Source organism: Eptesicus fuscus, chromosome 21, assembly GCF_027574615.1.
Source record: "Eptesicus fuscus isolate TK198812 chromosome 21, DD_ASM_mEF_20220401, whole genome shotgun sequence".
NCBI lineage: Eukaryota > Metazoa > Chordata > Mammalia > Chiroptera > Vespertilionidae > Eptesicus > Eptesicus fuscus.
Window position 1 is genome coordinate 44,012,241 of NC_072493.1, and position 17,214 is coordinate 44,029,454.

General features: G+C 55.9%; 1 protein-coding gene and 1 long non-coding RNA gene across 4 annotated transcripts; one reads left to right on the forward strand and one right to left on the reverse strand.

The window, feature by feature from the left end:
* Window positions 1–7,347: 7,347 nt before the first annotated feature.
* C21H19orf81 (chromosome 21 C19orf81 homolog) lies at window positions 7,348–16,764 on the forward strand. 3 transcript variants are annotated; one of them, XM_028129417.2, is made up of 6 exons: window positions 7,348–7,434; window positions 8,083–8,150; window positions 12,936–13,008; window positions 13,114–13,234; window positions 15,127–15,266; window positions 16,392–16,764. In XM_028129417.2, the coding sequence occupies exons 1-6, from the start codon at window positions 7,424–7,426 to the stop codon at window positions 16,585–16,587; spliced, it is 609 nt and encodes a 202-aa protein (XP_027985218.1). In that variant the 5' UTR covers window positions 7,348–7,423; the 3' UTR covers window positions 16,588–16,764. The 3 variants fall into 3 exon arrangements, with proteins under 3 accessions (XP_027985218.1, XP_054566777.1, XP_054566778.1); XM_054710802.1 differs by lacking the exons at window positions 7,348–7,434; window positions 8,083–8,150 and adding an exon at window positions 7,823–8,018; XM_054710803.1 differs by lacking the exons at window positions 7,348–7,434; window positions 8,083–8,150 and adding an exon at window positions 9,516–9,611.
* On the reverse strand, window positions 11,683–16,491 carry LOC114227345 (uncharacterized). The gene is made up of 3 exons (XR_003613389.2): window positions 16,404–16,491; window positions 15,182–15,290; window positions 11,683–12,150 (listed from the first exon to the last, which is right to left on the reverse strand). It is a non-coding gene; the product is annotated as an uncharacterized LOC114227345 (long non-coding RNA).
* Window positions 16,765–17,214: the final 450 nt, after the last annotated feature.

Sequence of the window (17,214 nt, forward strand, 5' to 3'; positions counted from 1 at the left end):
GGACGGAGCTGCAGGATGCGGAGATAGGGACCAAGCCGAGGGAGGGAGGAATGAGGGGAAGGGAGACAGAGATCACGGGTAAGGCAAACTGGGGCTCAGAAGAGAGGGACCGATGACTGGACAGACGGAAGTCAGGGACGGAGCCTTGGGGTGGACAGCTACAAAGAACAGCCGTGCAATGCACGCGAGTGTGAGAGATGGGCAGGCAGAGGGCAGTGACGAGGGCCAGGCAGGCTGTGGACAGCAGTAGCTCAGAGAGAAACAGCAGAAGGAGAAAGGATGGTGTGCAGAAATAAAGGAGAGACAGACAGATAATGGCCAGAGATCACAGACGGACAAAAGGATCCAGAGGAGGGCTGGGCAGACAGACATGGGTCCAGAAGGCAGGTTGGAGGGGGGAGCATGAATGCGAGGGGACGGGGAGAAAGAGGTGGATGTGGGGAGAGGGCACATAGCGACACATGGTTGGGAGCCAGACATCAGAGATGGACTGGAAGGAGCGTGCAGGGGAGACTGGGGACAGGGGATCTGGGCTCCCAGATGGACAGGTGTGGGGATTCTGCACAGGCCAGGGCTCTGAGCCAGGCATGGCCACACTCACCTGCGCTTATCCCTGCCGGCTCCTGGGTGGCAGCCGAGGCGGCGGGCGGCAGCCCATGGGGGTTGGAGGGCGGGCCAGGGACTGTGGACCCGTCCCCACGCGCGCCAGGTGGTGAGAGGGGGTGCCGGATCTGAGGGCCGTGGCCGGGAGAAGAAGCTTAGTCCGAGCCTCACATCTTGTCCTACTCTGGCCAGCTGCTGACCCCAGGGCACCCCGGGAGATCCAGCCACCCCCTCCCACCTCCGGGCCCCCACCGCTCGTTGAGCTTAGAGACTACAATTCCCGGCAGGCCTTGGGCTCGCACTGCAGCAACTTTATAGGCCTGGCGCTGCACGAGCTACTGGGAGTTGAAGTCCCTAATGCCTCTCCCGGCTGCAGAGGATGGGAATTTTTTTGCAGGTGGGGGGGTTAGGAGATGCTGGGGTCCCAAAGCACTGCAGGGGACAGGAATGAAGTCTGGGACCTAGGGTGGCCTCGGAGTCCTAAGTCCTTAGGGGCCGTGGAGTGGATAAACGATCCCCACGCCCAGGGGGTCGGCCGGAGAGGCTGGGGTACACCCAGGTGTGTCGGGACCCCCCCGCCCCCTCCTTCCAGGGCCACCTGCCCCTCCCCCGGGGCAGCCAGCGAGCGCCGCAGCACTCCCACTCCCCGGCGGGAGATCGGCGCGCCTCTGCACCTACCCCGCCCCCACGAGCCCGGGCGGCCCCCAAAGATCGGGCTGGGGCGGGGGCTGTGGCCCGGGGGAGGGAGGAGCGGACTCACCGGAGCCGCGGCCGCCGCCGCAGCCCGCACGCCCGCCGCCCGCCGCGGTGCCCGCTCGGCTCCTCCCCCCGCTCCTGGCGCAGGTCCGCCGCTCCTCCCCGGCACCCCCCTCCTTCCCTCCGAACCTGCGGCTTGAAAGCCGAAATCGCGCGGCTGCTGGGAGGAAGGAGGGAGAGTTCCCCGGGCCGAAGCGTCAGGGACCCAGGGCGCTTCCTTGGAGGATCCAGGGATCTGGCGTCATGACAATCCGATCCCCCGGGACCCAGGGGCCCCAGCCCACAGCCCCTCTTCTCTCACACCGAGAAGTCCGGGAGCCCAGCCACCTCCTCTCCCAGGACCCAGGGCACGGAGCTCCCACCCACCTCCATTCTCACATCTAGGAATCCACCCCTCCCGCCCCTCCAACCCCGGGACCTGCGTCCCCGCCGCCGCCGCCCCCTCCTCCGCAGGACCCGGACCTCAGTCAGGGGAGCCCCGCGGGCCGCGGTGGGAGGGGAGGCGGGGCCGCAGCCCGCGTGGAGGTGCCAGCGGGCACCTGGGTTTGGATCCTGCCTGGGCCGGCTCCTGCCTTTGTCATCTCGCGCTTTGCTCTGGGCCCTAATCTCACCCCCCCCCCAAAAAAAAATTATAATATATATATATATATATATATATATATATATATATATATATATATATATATATATATATATATATGATAGCCTGGACGGTGTGGTTCAGAGGTTGAGCGTCGACCCATGAACCAGGAGGTCCTGGTTCGATTCCGGTCAGGGCACATGCCCAGGTTGCAGCTCGGTTGGGGGGAGGGGCGGGGGCGTGCAGGAGGCCGCCGGTCAATGATTCTCTCTCATCATTGATGTGTCTATCTCTCTCTCCCTCTCCCTTCCCCTCTGAAATCAATAAAAATATATTTAAAATAAAATAAAATAAAAAATATGGACAATAAACCTGTTTCCAAAGGGATCCAGAGGTTTTAGGGGGAAAGTCAGTATTGGTAAAGCATGGATACCCAGTAGGTGCTTAATGAATATTTAATTCTTTTTTAATCCTCACCCGAGGATATTTTTTTCTATTGATTTTTAGAGAGAGTGGAAGGGAGGAAGGTGGGGGGGGGGGAGAGAGGGGAAAAAAACACACACATTGATGTGAGAGAGACATCCCAAACACGCCCCGACTGGGTGGGGAACCTGCAGCCTAGGTAGGAGCCCTTGACCGGAATCGAACCTCCGACCTTTCCGTGTGCAGGGCGCTGCTCTAACCATTGAACACACCGGACAGGGCAATGGCTATTTCTTTTTTTAAAGAAATATATTTTATTGATTTTTTTACAGAGAGGAAGAGAGAGGGATAGAGAGTTAGAAACATTGATGAGAGAGAAACATCGCTCAGCTGCCTCCTGCACAACCCCCACTGGGGACGTGCCCGCAACCAAGGTACATGCCCTTGACCGGAATCGAACCTGGGACCTTTCAGTCCACAGGCTGATGCTCTATCCACTGAGCCAAACCGGTTTTGGCTCATTAAGTTATTTTGAGGATTAAATTAAATGTATGCAAGGTGAAAAAATGGTTAGTATTATTGTAATAATTAGTAATTACATGCATTTGCTTATGTATTCCCTTTAAATAGATAATTACTGATTTTTAGAGAAAGGAAGAGAGAAACTTCAATCGGATGCCTCCTCACACCCCCTACCGGGGATCCAGCCCACAACCCTGGCACGTGCCCCGACAGGGAATTGAACCAGCAACCTTTGGTAGATGGGAATGATGCCCAACCAACTGAGCCGCCCGGCCAGGGCTGTGTGTGTACTCTGACCACGTTTACAAGGGAGGAAAGTGAGGCTCAGAGAGTGGAAGTGCCCTGCCCACGGGCACACAGCTGGGAAGTGTCAGAGTTGAGATCCAAAGCCACGCAGCTGGGAATCTAGAGCCCGCCTTCAGTCACTACCTTGCTTGCACCCAGGAAGTTTGAGGACCTTGCCTGTCGCCACCTGGAGTGCAGGATAGCGTAGGGCACTGACCAGGGAGCCAGGACACAGAGTCTTCTGCCTTCACTCAATTCAATCCATGCAGCCATTTGATAGACACTTACTGAGCACCTACTGTGTGCCAGGCACTGTTCTAGGCACCAGGGACGCAGTGGGGAACAAAGAAGACAAAACCCCCAGCCTTCGGTCAGGGAACACCATGGAAAGCCCAGGTGCTGTGAGTGTGTGGACATTTGCACTGAGCTGAGAAGGGGAAGTAGCATGAGTCAGGTGAAGATGCGGGGGGGGGGGGCGGGGGGCAGCTACAGGGAGAAGGAACAGCCTGGGCAAGGCCTGGGGCAGGAGGGAGTTTGGCTCAGTGAGGGCGACTGCTGAGCACATAAGCTTCATGGGGGCAGCACTTTGATCTGTTTACTGCTGTGTCCCCACTGCCTGACACAGTGCCTGGCACACAGTAGGCACTCAAAAAATATTGGTTAGTTGAATGAATAAATGAATGAACAAGTAGATAGATAAATAGAGGGATCAATGGATAGATGAGTGGATGATGGGTGGATGGATAGATGGTGGATGGATGGATGAGTGGATGGATGAGTGGATGATGGATGGATAGAAGGGTGTATAGATGGGTGGGTGGATGGATAGAAGGGTGTATGGATATGTGGGTGGATGGATAGAAGGACGATGTAAGGATAAATGGATGGATGAGTGGATGATGGATGGATAGAAGGGTGTATGGATATGTGGGTGGATGGATAGAAGGATGATGTAAGGATAAATGGATGGATGAGTGGATGATGGATGGTTGGATAGAAGGGTGGATGGATGGGTGGGTGGATGGATAGAAGGATGATGTAAAAATAAATGGATAGATGAGTAGATGATGAATGGATGGATGAGTGGATGGATGAGTGGATGATGGATGGTTGGATAGAAAGGTGGATGGATGGACAGATGGATAGGTGAGTGGATGATGAATGGATGAGTGGATGATGGTTGGATAGAAGAGTGGATGGATGAGTGGGTAGATGGATAGAAGGATGATGTAAGGACAAATGGATGGATGAGTGGATGGTGGATGGTTGGATAGAAAGGTGGATGGATGGACAGATGGATAGGTGAGTGGATGATGAATGGATGAGTGGATGATGGTTGGATAGAAGAGTGGATGGATGAGTGGGTAGATGGATAGAAGGATGATGTAAGGACAAATGGATGGATGAGTGGATGGTTGGATGGATGGATGGACGCATGAATACATGAGTGAATGAATGAGCTTGCACAAATACCTACAGATTCACACACAAATGTGTCTGGAAATGAATGCAGTCTCACACCCAGAGACAAGTACGTACTTCTCTGGGTGCCCCGTGGAGAGAACCAGCACTGGGGAGAGAGGCAGGCCAGCTGTGGAGGAGGACACAGGGAGGCAAGCCCTCTGACCAGCTGCTACCAGCCCGCCCCTCCCCCACGGTGCTGAGATAATTTCCGGAAGAGGAGGAAAATGCTGATTCAGGGATTTGTGTCTCAGGCTGCGTGCCACGCCAGGGAGTGGGACAGATCCGGCCTGAGAGAGAGAGGGGCGTGACAGAGGGAGGCAGGTGGGGCTAAGGCAGAGCAATAGACATGGAGAAACAGACGGAGAAATAGAGCAACAGAGACAAACATACACAGAGAGACAGACAGACAGACATGCAGAAAGGTACAGAGACAGACACAGAAAGATATAAACTAGAGATACATGAAACAGAAATTCAAATTCAGACACAGAGCGAGATAAGGCAGGGCTCTAAGGACAAACAGGTAGAGAGAGAGGAAGAAAAATAAAGGCACAGAGAGAAATGGAGACACACAGAGGGAAACAGAGAGATGCAGACGAGAGAGAGAGAGAGAGAGAGAGAGAGAGAGAGAGAGAGAGAGAGAGAACCCCTCCAAGGAGGAGGAGAGAGAGAGAGCGCCAGAAGAGCCAGCTAATACTAGGCACAGAGAGGAGAAGACATTTGCCCGAGGTTGCACAGCCTGGACGTGGCCCTCAGTGCCGGCCTGTTTGACTCCAGAGTCCAGGTTCTCGCCTTCATCCTGTGTTGCCTCAGGAGGACCAAAAGGGGCGGGAAGATGGGGCTGTGGCTGCTGAGTGTGGGTCACAGCGACAGAGGGACATAGCCACTCGTGTATTCACTCAACATACGCATTCTGCGCTTCCCTGAGCGGGTGATGCAGAGGAGGAGAGCCGGGAGGAGTTAGGAGCTGTTGGCCCGGTGGGGGAGGCTGACCCAGGGCAGATCCCTGAACAAGGCAGAGGCGTGGACCGTGTTCAGAAGTCTGGGACGGGAGCCGATGAAGCACGCGCAGCGGGAGAGTACAGCAAACACGCCTGGGAGGAGGCTGCCGGCGGGAGGGAGCATTTGAGGTTCTGTGAAAGGAGGAGAGCCTTCGCTCCGGGGAAAGGAGGGTTGAGAAGGGTATGCCAGAAGGCACAGCGTGTGGGGCGTGGAGGCAGGAATGGCCTGGGAGGCACTCGCTAAATAAAAGAATTAATCAAAGGTGACTGGAAGCTGTTCGAAGGGGTGAGATGGGAGAGGAGCGTGGGACCAGATCTGGCAAATCTCAGATGCCTGGATGAGGGGCGGAAATGTGGTCCAGGGATGCTGGGGAGCTGGGGGGGGGCGGCTTCGAGCAGGGGAGGGACAGGGTCAGCTCTGGGCGCAGAAAGAACCCGCCGGAACCCTGTGGGGGAAAGGAATGAGGATGGGAGCCCAAGAAGGAGGCTGGGGAGAGGGTCCAGGCAGGAGAGGTGGAGCCTGAGGGGGTGTCCTGGCTCCAGGAATGAGGAGGAGAGGAAGCAGGGTCAGGAGGCAGAAGGGATACAGCCTGGGGGCTGGTGGGCTCTGCGGGTAGGTGTGCCTGTGGTCATGGGGTGAAAGGTGTTCCCTTCCTATAGGGATGGGCTTGGGGACAGAAATGGAGGTCAGCCTGATGGGAGACCCAGACATGAAGAGGTGGCAGGGAGTCAGGGCCACAGAGGAACTGAGTCTGGAAATGAGTCTAGTGAAGTCCAGACTGTTTTCATTGCCAATGACACAAACCCAAATGACCTGAGCATAAGGGGGAGTTGATTGTGTGGGAGAGGGTTTCAGGCACGGCTGGATCCAGGTACCCCAGTCATCATCAGGAATCTGACTGTTGGCATCTTTGGTGTCTGCTTTCCTCTGGTCTTTGCTTTCAGGTAAGTTGTCTCACCATATGGCAATGTGATGGCCCCCCCACAGCTCCAACCTAGACCCCAACTGGCTTGGCAATCTCTGGGGGAAAACAAATGAGTTCAGCAGAAGTCCAAGGGTTGACTCTGTTTCCTTGATTGATTTTTTTTCTTTGTCTTTAAATATGTCTTTATTGATTTCAGAGAGAGGAAGGGAGAGGAAGAGAGAGAAACATCAATGCTGAGAGAAACATCGATCGGCTGCCTCCTGCACGCCCCCTACTGGGGATCAAGCCTGCAACCCAGGCATGTGCCCTGACCAGGAATCAAACCGTGACCTCCTGGTTCATGGGTTGACGGCTCCTTATTGGTTGCTAAGTTCACTCCTGAACAAGTCATGCAGAAGACAGAGGTGCTACCATCTAGGAAGCAGGGAGCTGATGCTAATCACGCAGGAATAATAGTCAAGACAGAGACATCTGGGAGCGGAGAGGAGAGAGACAAGGACAGACACAGACCGGGAGGGCAGACAGAGGGAGGGGGAAAGTCCAGCCTTCTCTGGCACAGTTTCTGCCGAGCGTTTGGCAAATGCAAAGACAGGGATGCCTAATGGGCACCGATGCGGTTAGACCCCTTCCCTCCTTCACTTGGGGCCCAGGAGCCCCAGACCCTTCCCCTCCAGACCCAGGAGGCCAGGCCCCGCCCCTTCCTCCCTCAGACCCAGGAGTCCGAGGCCCCAGCCCCGCCCCCGCCTTCTGTCGGTACCATGGCAACCAAGCCCCCGGCCCACCCACCTTTCCCTCCCCCCGTCTAGAACCCAGTTTCCGTTTGAATCTTGCCTGTGTCTAACCAGTTCCTGCTTGAGACAGGGATGAACGGAGGGCAAGTGGGAACAGAAGGGGGATGACAGAGGGGAGCGGGGGGAGAGATGGAAAAGGGAGACGGGGGGAGAGATGGGGAGAGAGGCAAGGAGACCGGGAGAGGGAGAGGGGGTCAGAGGAAAGCAGGCAACTATGAATAGAGGGGAGGACGGGGGTCGGGGGAGATGTTGGGGAAATTGATAAAGGAAGAGACTGGGGAGATGGAACCAGGAAGGGGGAGAGAAATGGGGAGGAAGGGGGCAGAGAAATCAAGGGAAAGTATAGAGGAGAGATGGAGAGAGAGGCTAGGAGATCTCAGGGAAACAAAACTGGGAGAGAGGGAGAGAGGGAGGGGAGCAGAGAGATGGGGGGAGAATGAGGGAGAGAGAGGGAGAGAGAGGGGGGAGAGAAGAGACTCCAGGAGACGGGGAGAGCTCGAGGAAGAAGCAGGAAAGTGGGAGAGAAGGGCCTGGGGCCTACAGGGGCTCCCCGAGGTCAGGGGAACCAGGATCCCCATGTGGGCTCAGCCTGCCCGGTCTTCTGCTGTGGGTGTTCCCCGGAGGGTCCAAAAGGAAGAGGAGGCAGCAAGGACGAGAAGGAGCTGGGGTGGGTGGCCCAGTCAGAGCTCTTCTCCCCACCCTCCTGAGACACCCCCCACCCGCCTTCCCAGGATGCAGCAGGAGGTGGAGCCCCCGAGCTCCTCCACCCTGGGCACCCCCAGCTCGCACAGGGAAGCAGGTACACTAAGCCGCGTCTGTGTGTGTGTGTGTGTGTGTGTGTGTGTGTGTGTGTGTGGAGGTGGGGGGTAGCGTGAGAATTTTCTTCATGTATTGAGTGGTAGACTTGGCCTGCGGTGTGGCCTCCAGGGAGTCACTGGCCTTCCCAAGAGAGAGCCACCCAGACTCAGGTCGACCAGTACCTTTTGGACTTCACACTACATTTCCCACGAGCCTCTGCAGTTCCCTGGCCAATGTTCTGGACAGCGAACTACATTTCCCATGAGCCTCTGGGGCCCCAACTACTCTTCTGAGGCCATTATCTCCCTCAGAAGCCCTGCCCTGATCCCTTACACTCTTCTTTTTTAATTAATTAATTTTTAATTGATTTCAGAGAGGAATGGAAAGGGAGAGAGAGAGATAGAAACATTAAGGATGGGAGTCATTGATCGGTTGCCTCTTGCATGCCCTCTACTGGGGATTGAGCCCCTATCCCAGGCATGTGCCCTGACTGGGAATCCAACCCTGACCTCCTGGTTCATAGGTCAATGCTCAACCACTGAGCCACACCAGCTGGTCCTTCACACTCTTCTTGTCTTCCACACTGAGCTCAGCATCTTCCCCAAAAGCCACTCCTTCTCCCTGCTTCCCATCTTCTAATGACCCCATTGCCAACCTGATCACTGGGCTAGATCCCAGGGGCTGCCCCCATCCCCTCCCACAGCCGTCAGTCCCCAGCCCCATCTTCCCACCATGCTCTCTGCCCCACCCCTGCCTCTGCATCCCACAGCCCCAGCTCAGCTCTTGTTCTCTTTCCTAAGGACATTTCCTCAGCCTGACTGTCTGGTCTCCAGTTTCTCCCCTCCAGCCATTGCCCACATGGCTCCAGAGGGGTCTTCCTGACACCAGCGCGGATTCTGTCTCTCCCCTGCTCACAGATCTCCCTCTTTCCTCATCACTCCAGGGACAGAGTCCCAGACCCTCGGCCTGGTGGTCCAGGCCCCGTGTGGCCTGACACCAGCCAATAACGAGGCTCAGGTTCCAGGCTCCCTACTTGCGCACTCATTCGTTCTCTCATTCAACGTTTATTGAATAATGTATCTGTGTAAAAGTGCATTTGCCTAGCAGGTAATAGAAATGAGACTTAGTGTAAAGAATAAGGAAGTCATTATCTCACCCGAAATGAAGCCCCCAGGTGGGATGGGTTTGGTTGAGTCAGCAGCTCAATGATGCCATGGAGAGCTCAGTGTCCATTTCCATGCTCTTTGGTCTGGGATAGAGTCCCTTTGCACGCCAGGTAACCTCATGGTCACAGGACGGCTGCCACAGTTCCAGGCATCACTTCCAGAGATCTTCATCTTCAGAACTCCCAAACGATCCCATATTTCCCTGATCAGCACCTGCTCACGCTTATCTCAATTGCTGGCAGAAGGAATGAAATTATCACAATTATTTAGTCAGCTCAACTCCAGCTACCCACCAGGTGAAAGAGTTTTTTTAAAACCTATTCCTAATTGCAGTTCAGATCCAATTTAACCTGAATCTCTAGGATTGGGGTCTTAGCATCTATCTAGTTTTTATTTTTAAATATATTTTTATTGGTTTTAGAGAAGGGAGAGGGAGAGAGAGATAGAAACATCAATGATGAGAAAGAAACATTGATCAGCTGCCTCCTGCATGCCCCCTACTGGGGATCAAGCCAGCAACCCAGGCATGTGCCCTTGACTGGAATCGAACCCGGGACCCTTCAGTTTGCAGGCCGATGCTCTATTCACTGAGCCAAACCAGCTAGGGCCTATCTAGTTTTTAAACGTTTACCAGGTAATTATGATGAACAGTGGGGTTGGAAGGCATTGGTTTAAATGTGATGGGATATCCCCGAGGGGACCGGAGATCAGTGAGCCTCCCCTGAGTTGCCTGGGTGACGAATGGACTTTCCCCCTCAAAAGAGGGAAGAAGGATAGGAGTGGCTGACAAGGTCTCCTCCCTGGGTGTCGGCTATAAGCACCTACTCGGTGCCAGGTGCTATACTAGGCATAGCACACGCCCTGCTTGCAAAACAGACTCCACGTCTGTCCTCTGTTCTTGTGTCTTTGAAGAACTCTATTTTTGGAGACCCCCACCTTCCATCATCTCTAACCTAGACTGACGGAGGCACTTCCCTGATCAATAGCTCCAGAGAAGCTGAGTGGAATTGAGTTGACCAGTTGGCTGGTTTTGTCTATCAACACGTGCTCATTTTTAGTTTTGCTGTTTTCTTTGTGGTATTTTGGAACCAATAACGTTTTCAGCTCATCCGGCTGCAAACTTTGACCTAGGTCCTAGGGCATTAGCAAGCCCGTGGGTCCCAAGCATTTTGCCTGCAGAGCCTAATGAATGAAATGACGCAGCCCGTGCTCAGGCAGGGAGGGCAGACGCGAAACACAGCGTCTCACAAATAATTAATAACCCACCACGGCCGTAAGTGCTCCTGAATCTTGGGGCTGAAGAGGATTCTGGGAAGTTTCTGCCGATGACCATTTGTCTTTTGCTTAAAGACCAAGGTCCCGAGGCAGGAGGAGACAGGGAGAGTTCCAGTCACAGGAGTGTTTCTGGAGTGAGGATGGCCTGCCTGGTCAGGCTGAAGACACCAGCAGGGTCAGGTCATCCGTGGTCTTGTGAGCCACAGGGAGAACTTGGGACTTAATTTACCTTGAGGGTGATGGGGGTGCGCCAATTGAGAAGCCTTGGGAGGAAGTATTTCCAAATGCTATTCTGATGGGGTGACTAGAGGAATTAGGAGGCTGCTGTCTAGACAAGAGTGGGGTGAGAGGCAGGAGACTGCGGAGCTGGGAACACAGACTGTGGATCCCGACACCTAGATTTTTATCCTGATTCTAGCGCTTTGGGCTCTGTGACCTTGGGTAAGCCACTTAACCTCTCTGTGCTTCCATTTCATCATTTGCTAAACTACACTAACCCAGAAAGTTGTCGTGTGGACGCGGTGGAAAGCATGTGTGAACGTGCTTGGCTCTGGAAAAGGGACTGTAACCTTGGAGTTCTTGTTAAGTGGACGGAGAAGGAGAGTCTTGTGTTGAAGGGATGGAGGGGAATGGGCAGAGAGGTCAACAGGAGTGACCACACACAGGGCAGGTGCTTCTCAAAGGGGATCTTGTTAAAATGCCGGTTCTGACCCAGTAGGTCTGGGGTGGGACCCTGAAGGCAAAAGGAAGCCGCTGAGGGTTGTAAGCATGGGATGCTGAGACGTACGATCACCGCCGCTGCCCTGTGGGGACATGTGGGAGGTGGGAGGACGGGGAGCAGAGCCCTGAAGTCAGAGAGCACCAGGAGCACAGTGGTGGCAGCTCAGTGCTGGAGGCGGCCTGGGCCGGCTCACAGGAGCCCATCGCTGAGTTTTGCAAACTGGTTGTTAAAACCGTGGGTAGCATGAAATTGGCCACGGTGGGAGTATTGACACCAGGAAAACTGGCAAATGCTGCGGTGTGTGTGTGTGTGTGTGTGTGTGTGTGTGTGTGTGTGTGAGAGAGAGAGAGAGAGAGAGAGAGAGAGAGAGAGAGAGAGAGATTTGAATTTATTGACTTGTAATGACGGAGACCGTAACACATGCCACATCTGAGTAAGGGGGTGCCAGAGAGGACTCTATAGGAGCGGAGCTGCCTGAGGGGACTTTGGGAGGGTTCGGGGAAGCGGGCTCTGCTCTGGACCAGATGCTGGCAGGAAGTGGAGGCCAGGCTGAGGCAGGAGGAATGAATGGAGCTGGCACGATGACTGGAAAAGCAGCAGCATCTGAGCCATGCGGGGGTTGTTGGGGCATCTTTGTTGTTTGGGCAGCGTTCACATCTTGTTGTGTTGAGATACGATCCTGGAGTGCTCTTCATTTTATCCGGGTTCATCAGGGTCACAGAGTGGCCTTGGCTGACGGTGGTGGTCTGTGAAACTGTCAACCAGAGAGCAGCGGGGCCCGACTGGGATGCCAGGCCAGCTCCTGGCTGTCAGGAGCCGCATTCCCCTTTGTTCAGCTGCTGTAACAAAGAGACCCCAAACACAATGACATTAAGAAGACAGTTTAGAGCCCGGCTGGCGTGGCTCAGTGATTGAGCATTGACCTATCAACCAGGAAGTCACAGTTTGATTCCTGGTCAGGGCACATGCCCAGGTTGCAGGCTCAATTCCCAGGAGGGGGCGTGTAGGAGGCAGCCGATGGATGTTTCTCTCTCATTGATGTTTCTATCTCTATCCCTCTCCCTTCCTCTCTCTCTAAAAAAAATCAATAAAAATAACATATTTCAAAGTGAAAGCTATTGTGGATTTCATGGGTGATGGGAAGGGAAAAAAAAGAGAGTGTATTTCTCTCTTGTGTAATGGGGAAGCAGGTGTTCCAGATCGGTGGGACATCTCACCCCATAAGGTGACTCAGGGACCCAGGTTCCCTCTGTATTGTGGCTCCCCCGTCTTTAGCGTGGTTGAAGCTGGCTTATGGCCACATCCACATCCTGAACAATCTTCTTTTAAACAAAGGACTCCGAAGATGCACCCTCACTCCCTCTAACACCGTGGGTGAGATCTTGGTCACATGGCCACGCCTAGGTGCAAGGGAGGCTGGTAACGGTCGCCTCTAGCTGGGCGGCCACGTGCGGGTAGAACTTTAGGATTGTAGAGGAAGAGGGAAATGTGAGCCAACGAGCAGCTGGCCATAAAGGACCAGTGAGCCGACCATGGGGTTGTCTAGAAGGGCCCGTCAAGTTCCAGTCAGGAGGCCTAATCACATGTGAGGAGCGCTCAGGGCAGCGGGGTTCTCTGTCTCCAGGGGCCCTCCTTGTGGACCTCGAGACCTCGGAAGAGACCCAGGCTTGGAGCCTGTGCAGGCCCAACAAATCCTCGTGAGTAGCCCCTGGCCCCGTGATTTCTGACTTCAGCTCCCTGGAGTGCAATGACAGCGACCCCTGGCCTTGGAGCTCCTTGCTGCCCATTGGCTCTCCCCCCAGGAAGCAGTACCTGCGCCAGGTCGTAGCAGAATACGAAACGCTGGACCGAGAGCTCCCGTGCATCCGGAAGTTCCTCATGCCACCCACTGCCCAGCCCCTCTGCCTGTGCATGGAGACGTCGGTGAGCGGCCCCTCGCCCTGCGGCCCTGGGTGGGGTGGTGGAGGGGGCACAGGCACAGAGCCAGGCTCTGGGCTTACCAGCTGCGGGCTTGGCGCCAGCACGGGTTGCTGAAAATTGATTGTGACTTTGTCAGAGGGTCAATTGGAAAATGTATCACTGCTGATTCCAGAGGGGCAGGGGGAGGGGGAGTCCGAGGGGCAGAGAAGGGCAGAGCGGGGGGAGACTGAGGACAAAGGGAATCTGCTAGCCCAGTGGTCGGCACACTCATTAGTCCACAGAGCCCAATATCAACAGGACAACGATTGAAATTTCTTTGGAGAGCCAAATTTTTTAAACTTAAACTTCTTCTAACGCCACTTCTTCAACATAGACTCGCCCAGGCCGTGGTATTTTGTGGAAGAGCCAACACTCAAGGGGCCAAAGAGCCGCATGTGGCTCGTGAGCCGCAGTTTGCCAACCACTGTTAGTCCATCTACTCTGAAATTCTGTAAAGTTTACAGATATAGCAAACACCTACGAAAAAGCTCACGTTTTTAATAGACCCCGTGAACTGGTGATTTCGTGTACAAATCCTTTGGCAGCCCCTGACCTCAGTCAGAGGAGATAACTATCAGGGTCTCCCTCGGGCAGGAGCTAAGCGAGAAGACTGGGCATTAGTGGACATTTACATTGCCCGGCGCCGCTCAGAGGCCCCCCCGCAGCGATCTGGGTGACTTCACCCCAACACAAGGACGGCTGTCCTCACTTTAGGAACAAATCTCCTTCCCATTGTTTCTCTTCTTAATGGTTTTGAATGTGGGACCTCCTTCCTTCCCACCGCCCCCCAAAGCTTGCCTTCCTAGAAACCAATTTTATGACTTCATTTTAGTTCCTCTAAAATTTTATATGCTATGATGATGGCATTACCTTCGTCATGGTACTGTCGTGCTGAAAATGTGATAATGCTTAATGTGTGCTTCTGAACATTAAATAGACTCACAGGAAGTTAAACTCCCTATGACCCTTAGTTTTTGACAACTGAACATCTAATCCTGCGGTCACCAACCTTTTGGACCTCACAGACCACCAGTGGTCCGCGGACCGCCATTGGTGACTGCTGATCTAATCTATATATATAAAAGCCTAAGCGACCGAATGACTGGTTGACCGGTTGCTATGACGTGCACTGACCACCAGGGGGCAGACACTCTGGTGGTCAGTGCACTCCCACAGCGGGAGTGACACTAAGCTGACCGATGGGCGCCAGACGCTGCCCAGCTCCTATCTCTGGCAGCGCTACTGAGCGGAGCAGTGGGCCTGGATGAGCAGGAGCAGGCAGAGAGAGCCCCACGGGGCTAGAGCTCTCCCCTGGCCGCCTGCTGCTTTGTGCACTGCTATGGGGATTGGGCCAAAACCGGCAGTCCGACATCCCCCCAGGGGTCCCGGATTGCAAGAGGGCGCAGGCCAGGCTGAGGGACCCCCCTGGTGCACAAATCTGTGCACTGGGCCTCTGGTATGAATATAAGAGGGAAAGTGTGTGACTTAAATCTTTGCGAAAATCTTCAAGAGCTGCTGAAAGCTTTGCCATCCAGTGCAGGCTGCTGGAAGGTTTTCAGTCAATTGGTCAAGTGGGCCCCATTGGTGACTTCTGACCAATCAGTTGGTGAGAATTGATATTTTGGAGAATGACCTTGAATGACAGTAGATGCCTTTCTACCTGGGAGATGCCAGTCCTCCCTGCTCTGACGAGAGAGGGATGGGACCCTTTGATCAAGTGTGATCCTTGCCCCTGGAATGCCACCTGGGACTCCGGCAAGTTCTGCAAGTGGGGTTGGGGCGGGCGGGGGGGGGGGTCTTCTGAACCCGGAATGTACCCGTGTCACCGGCTGAGGCTCGCTCTCTGACTCCCCCAGCCTGAGCAGGACCTCACCCACCTAGAGGTGCTGGAGGCGCTGGAGGCCGAACTACCTGGGGCCATGGAGAGCGGCGGCGTGAGCAGCATCCGCTTTGAGAACATGAACGTCATCTGTGGGACCGCGGGGCGCAGGAACCGGTGAGCCCGCGGTGGGCCTGGGGCCTGGAGCGACCGGTAAAGGTGGAGGGGTGGAGAGGCTGGGCAGGGCCCAGGGAGCTGGAGGAGCAGACCCTGGTGGGACTTGAGGAGAGGGGCGGGGCTTGGAGGGGTGGGGGCGGGGTCCAAGGGGCTGGGGGCGGGTCCGAGAAGTTAAGGTGGGGGAGGGCGGGGCCTGGAGCATCTGAGAAGAACAAAGTTTATGTAAGGCGAGATGATGAAGAGTTTGAGTGGGAACCGGGAAGGAAGCCAAGAGTGATGAGCGCGGTGAAGGGGCAGGGCCAGGTGAGATCAGAGAGAAGGCGGGAGCTGAAGTGAAGGGACTTTGAATCGCTCAGGTGATGGCCAGGACAGGCCAGACCGAGGCGTGGGGGCGGGGCCTGGCCTGAGCGCAGTGCAGGGGCGGGGCCTGGCCTGAGCGCAGTGCAGGGGCGGGGCCTGGACTGAGCGCATTGCAGGGGCGGGGCCTGGACTGAGCGTAGTGCAGGGGCGGGGCCTGGACTGAGCGCAGTGCAGGGGCGGGGCCTGGACTGAGCGCATTGCAGGGGCGGGGCCTGGACTGAGCGCAGTGCAGGGGCGGGGCCTGGACTGAGCGCATTGCAGGGGCGGGGCCTGGACTGAGCGCAGTGCAGGGGCGGGGCCTGGACTGAGCGCAGTGAAGGGGCGGGGCCTGGACTGAGCGCAGGGAAGGGGCGGGGCCCAGAGGGATTGGCGTGCAGCTGGGGGCGGGTCCAGGAGGGACAGATGGAAGCACAGGCCTGAGAGCCACCCTGAAAGGCGGGGCTTGGACGGAGGAGGGGGCGGGGTCTGGAACTGCCGGGTGAAGGTCTGGCCAGGGAGCGGCGGTTTGAAAGAGAAGAGCCTCGACTGTCCGCGCTTAGAGGACGAAACCAGGCTGAGAGGGAGGACGGGGCCTAGAATGACCCAGTGAGGGTCGAAGGGCAGGGCTGGGGAGGGGTTTCGGGACGGGGGGACGGGTTGAGGAACCGGAATGGGTAAACGAACAGGGACCTGGCAGGGACAGTGCGACAATCAAAGGCGGGGCTGGGAGCACCAGCGATCACCCAGCCGTCTCCACCCCTGCCCTCTCCCGGCCCGGCCCCTCAGGTGGCTCATCACCGTCTCGGACTTCCAGACCCGCTCGCGCCTGCTGCGCACCGGGCTCAGCCTCCGCGGGTCGGCGCACCCGCTTCTGCGCCACGACGAACTGCTGCTGAGCGATTACCGCCTGCACCTCCGCCGCTCCCTGGTGCGACGGCGCATGCTCGAGGCTCTGGGGGCGGACCCGACCGAGGAAGACTGACAAGTGGGGGGCGGACTCTGGCCGCGCTTGCGCACCGCCTGGCCGGTTCAGGCTATTCACCCGGACACCCCCCACCCCGAGGAAAGGGGCGTGTCCTCCCCAGGAAGGAGGCGGGGCCGGCTCGAGGGGGTGGATACTGTGAGTTTAATTATAAAGAATGACCTGGTACAAAAGCCATTTCTCTCTGCAAAATCTTGGTGGGTAGCCAGGGGAGATGATGGGGGGAAGGGTCGAACCCCCATAATAGAATCCCGCCTTCCTAGTCTTCCCCCCGTCCCTGCAAACGGACGCCTGGGTCCCAGCGCCTTGAGGGATGAACTGAGGCCGCGTCCCGACCCCACGCTCGGCGAGAAGCAGACGTCCAGACCCGCCCCCTCTTCTTCCTCTTCCCACCCCCCTTGGAAGACAGTTCTCCGGGCTTTTATTTCAGGTTGTTTTTTTTTCTGGATTTTTTTGTGTGTTCTAGGGTTTTTTGTTTTTTTTTTTTGTATTTTCTTTTGTTGTAACTTTTTGCTTTGTCTCTCCTCTCAGCCCCGCGCTGCAGCCCCATCCAGTCCCTTCCCCCTCCCACCCCTACCTCTCCTCCCCCCTCCCCACCCCCTACACCCTCCCCAACCCCGCGGCACC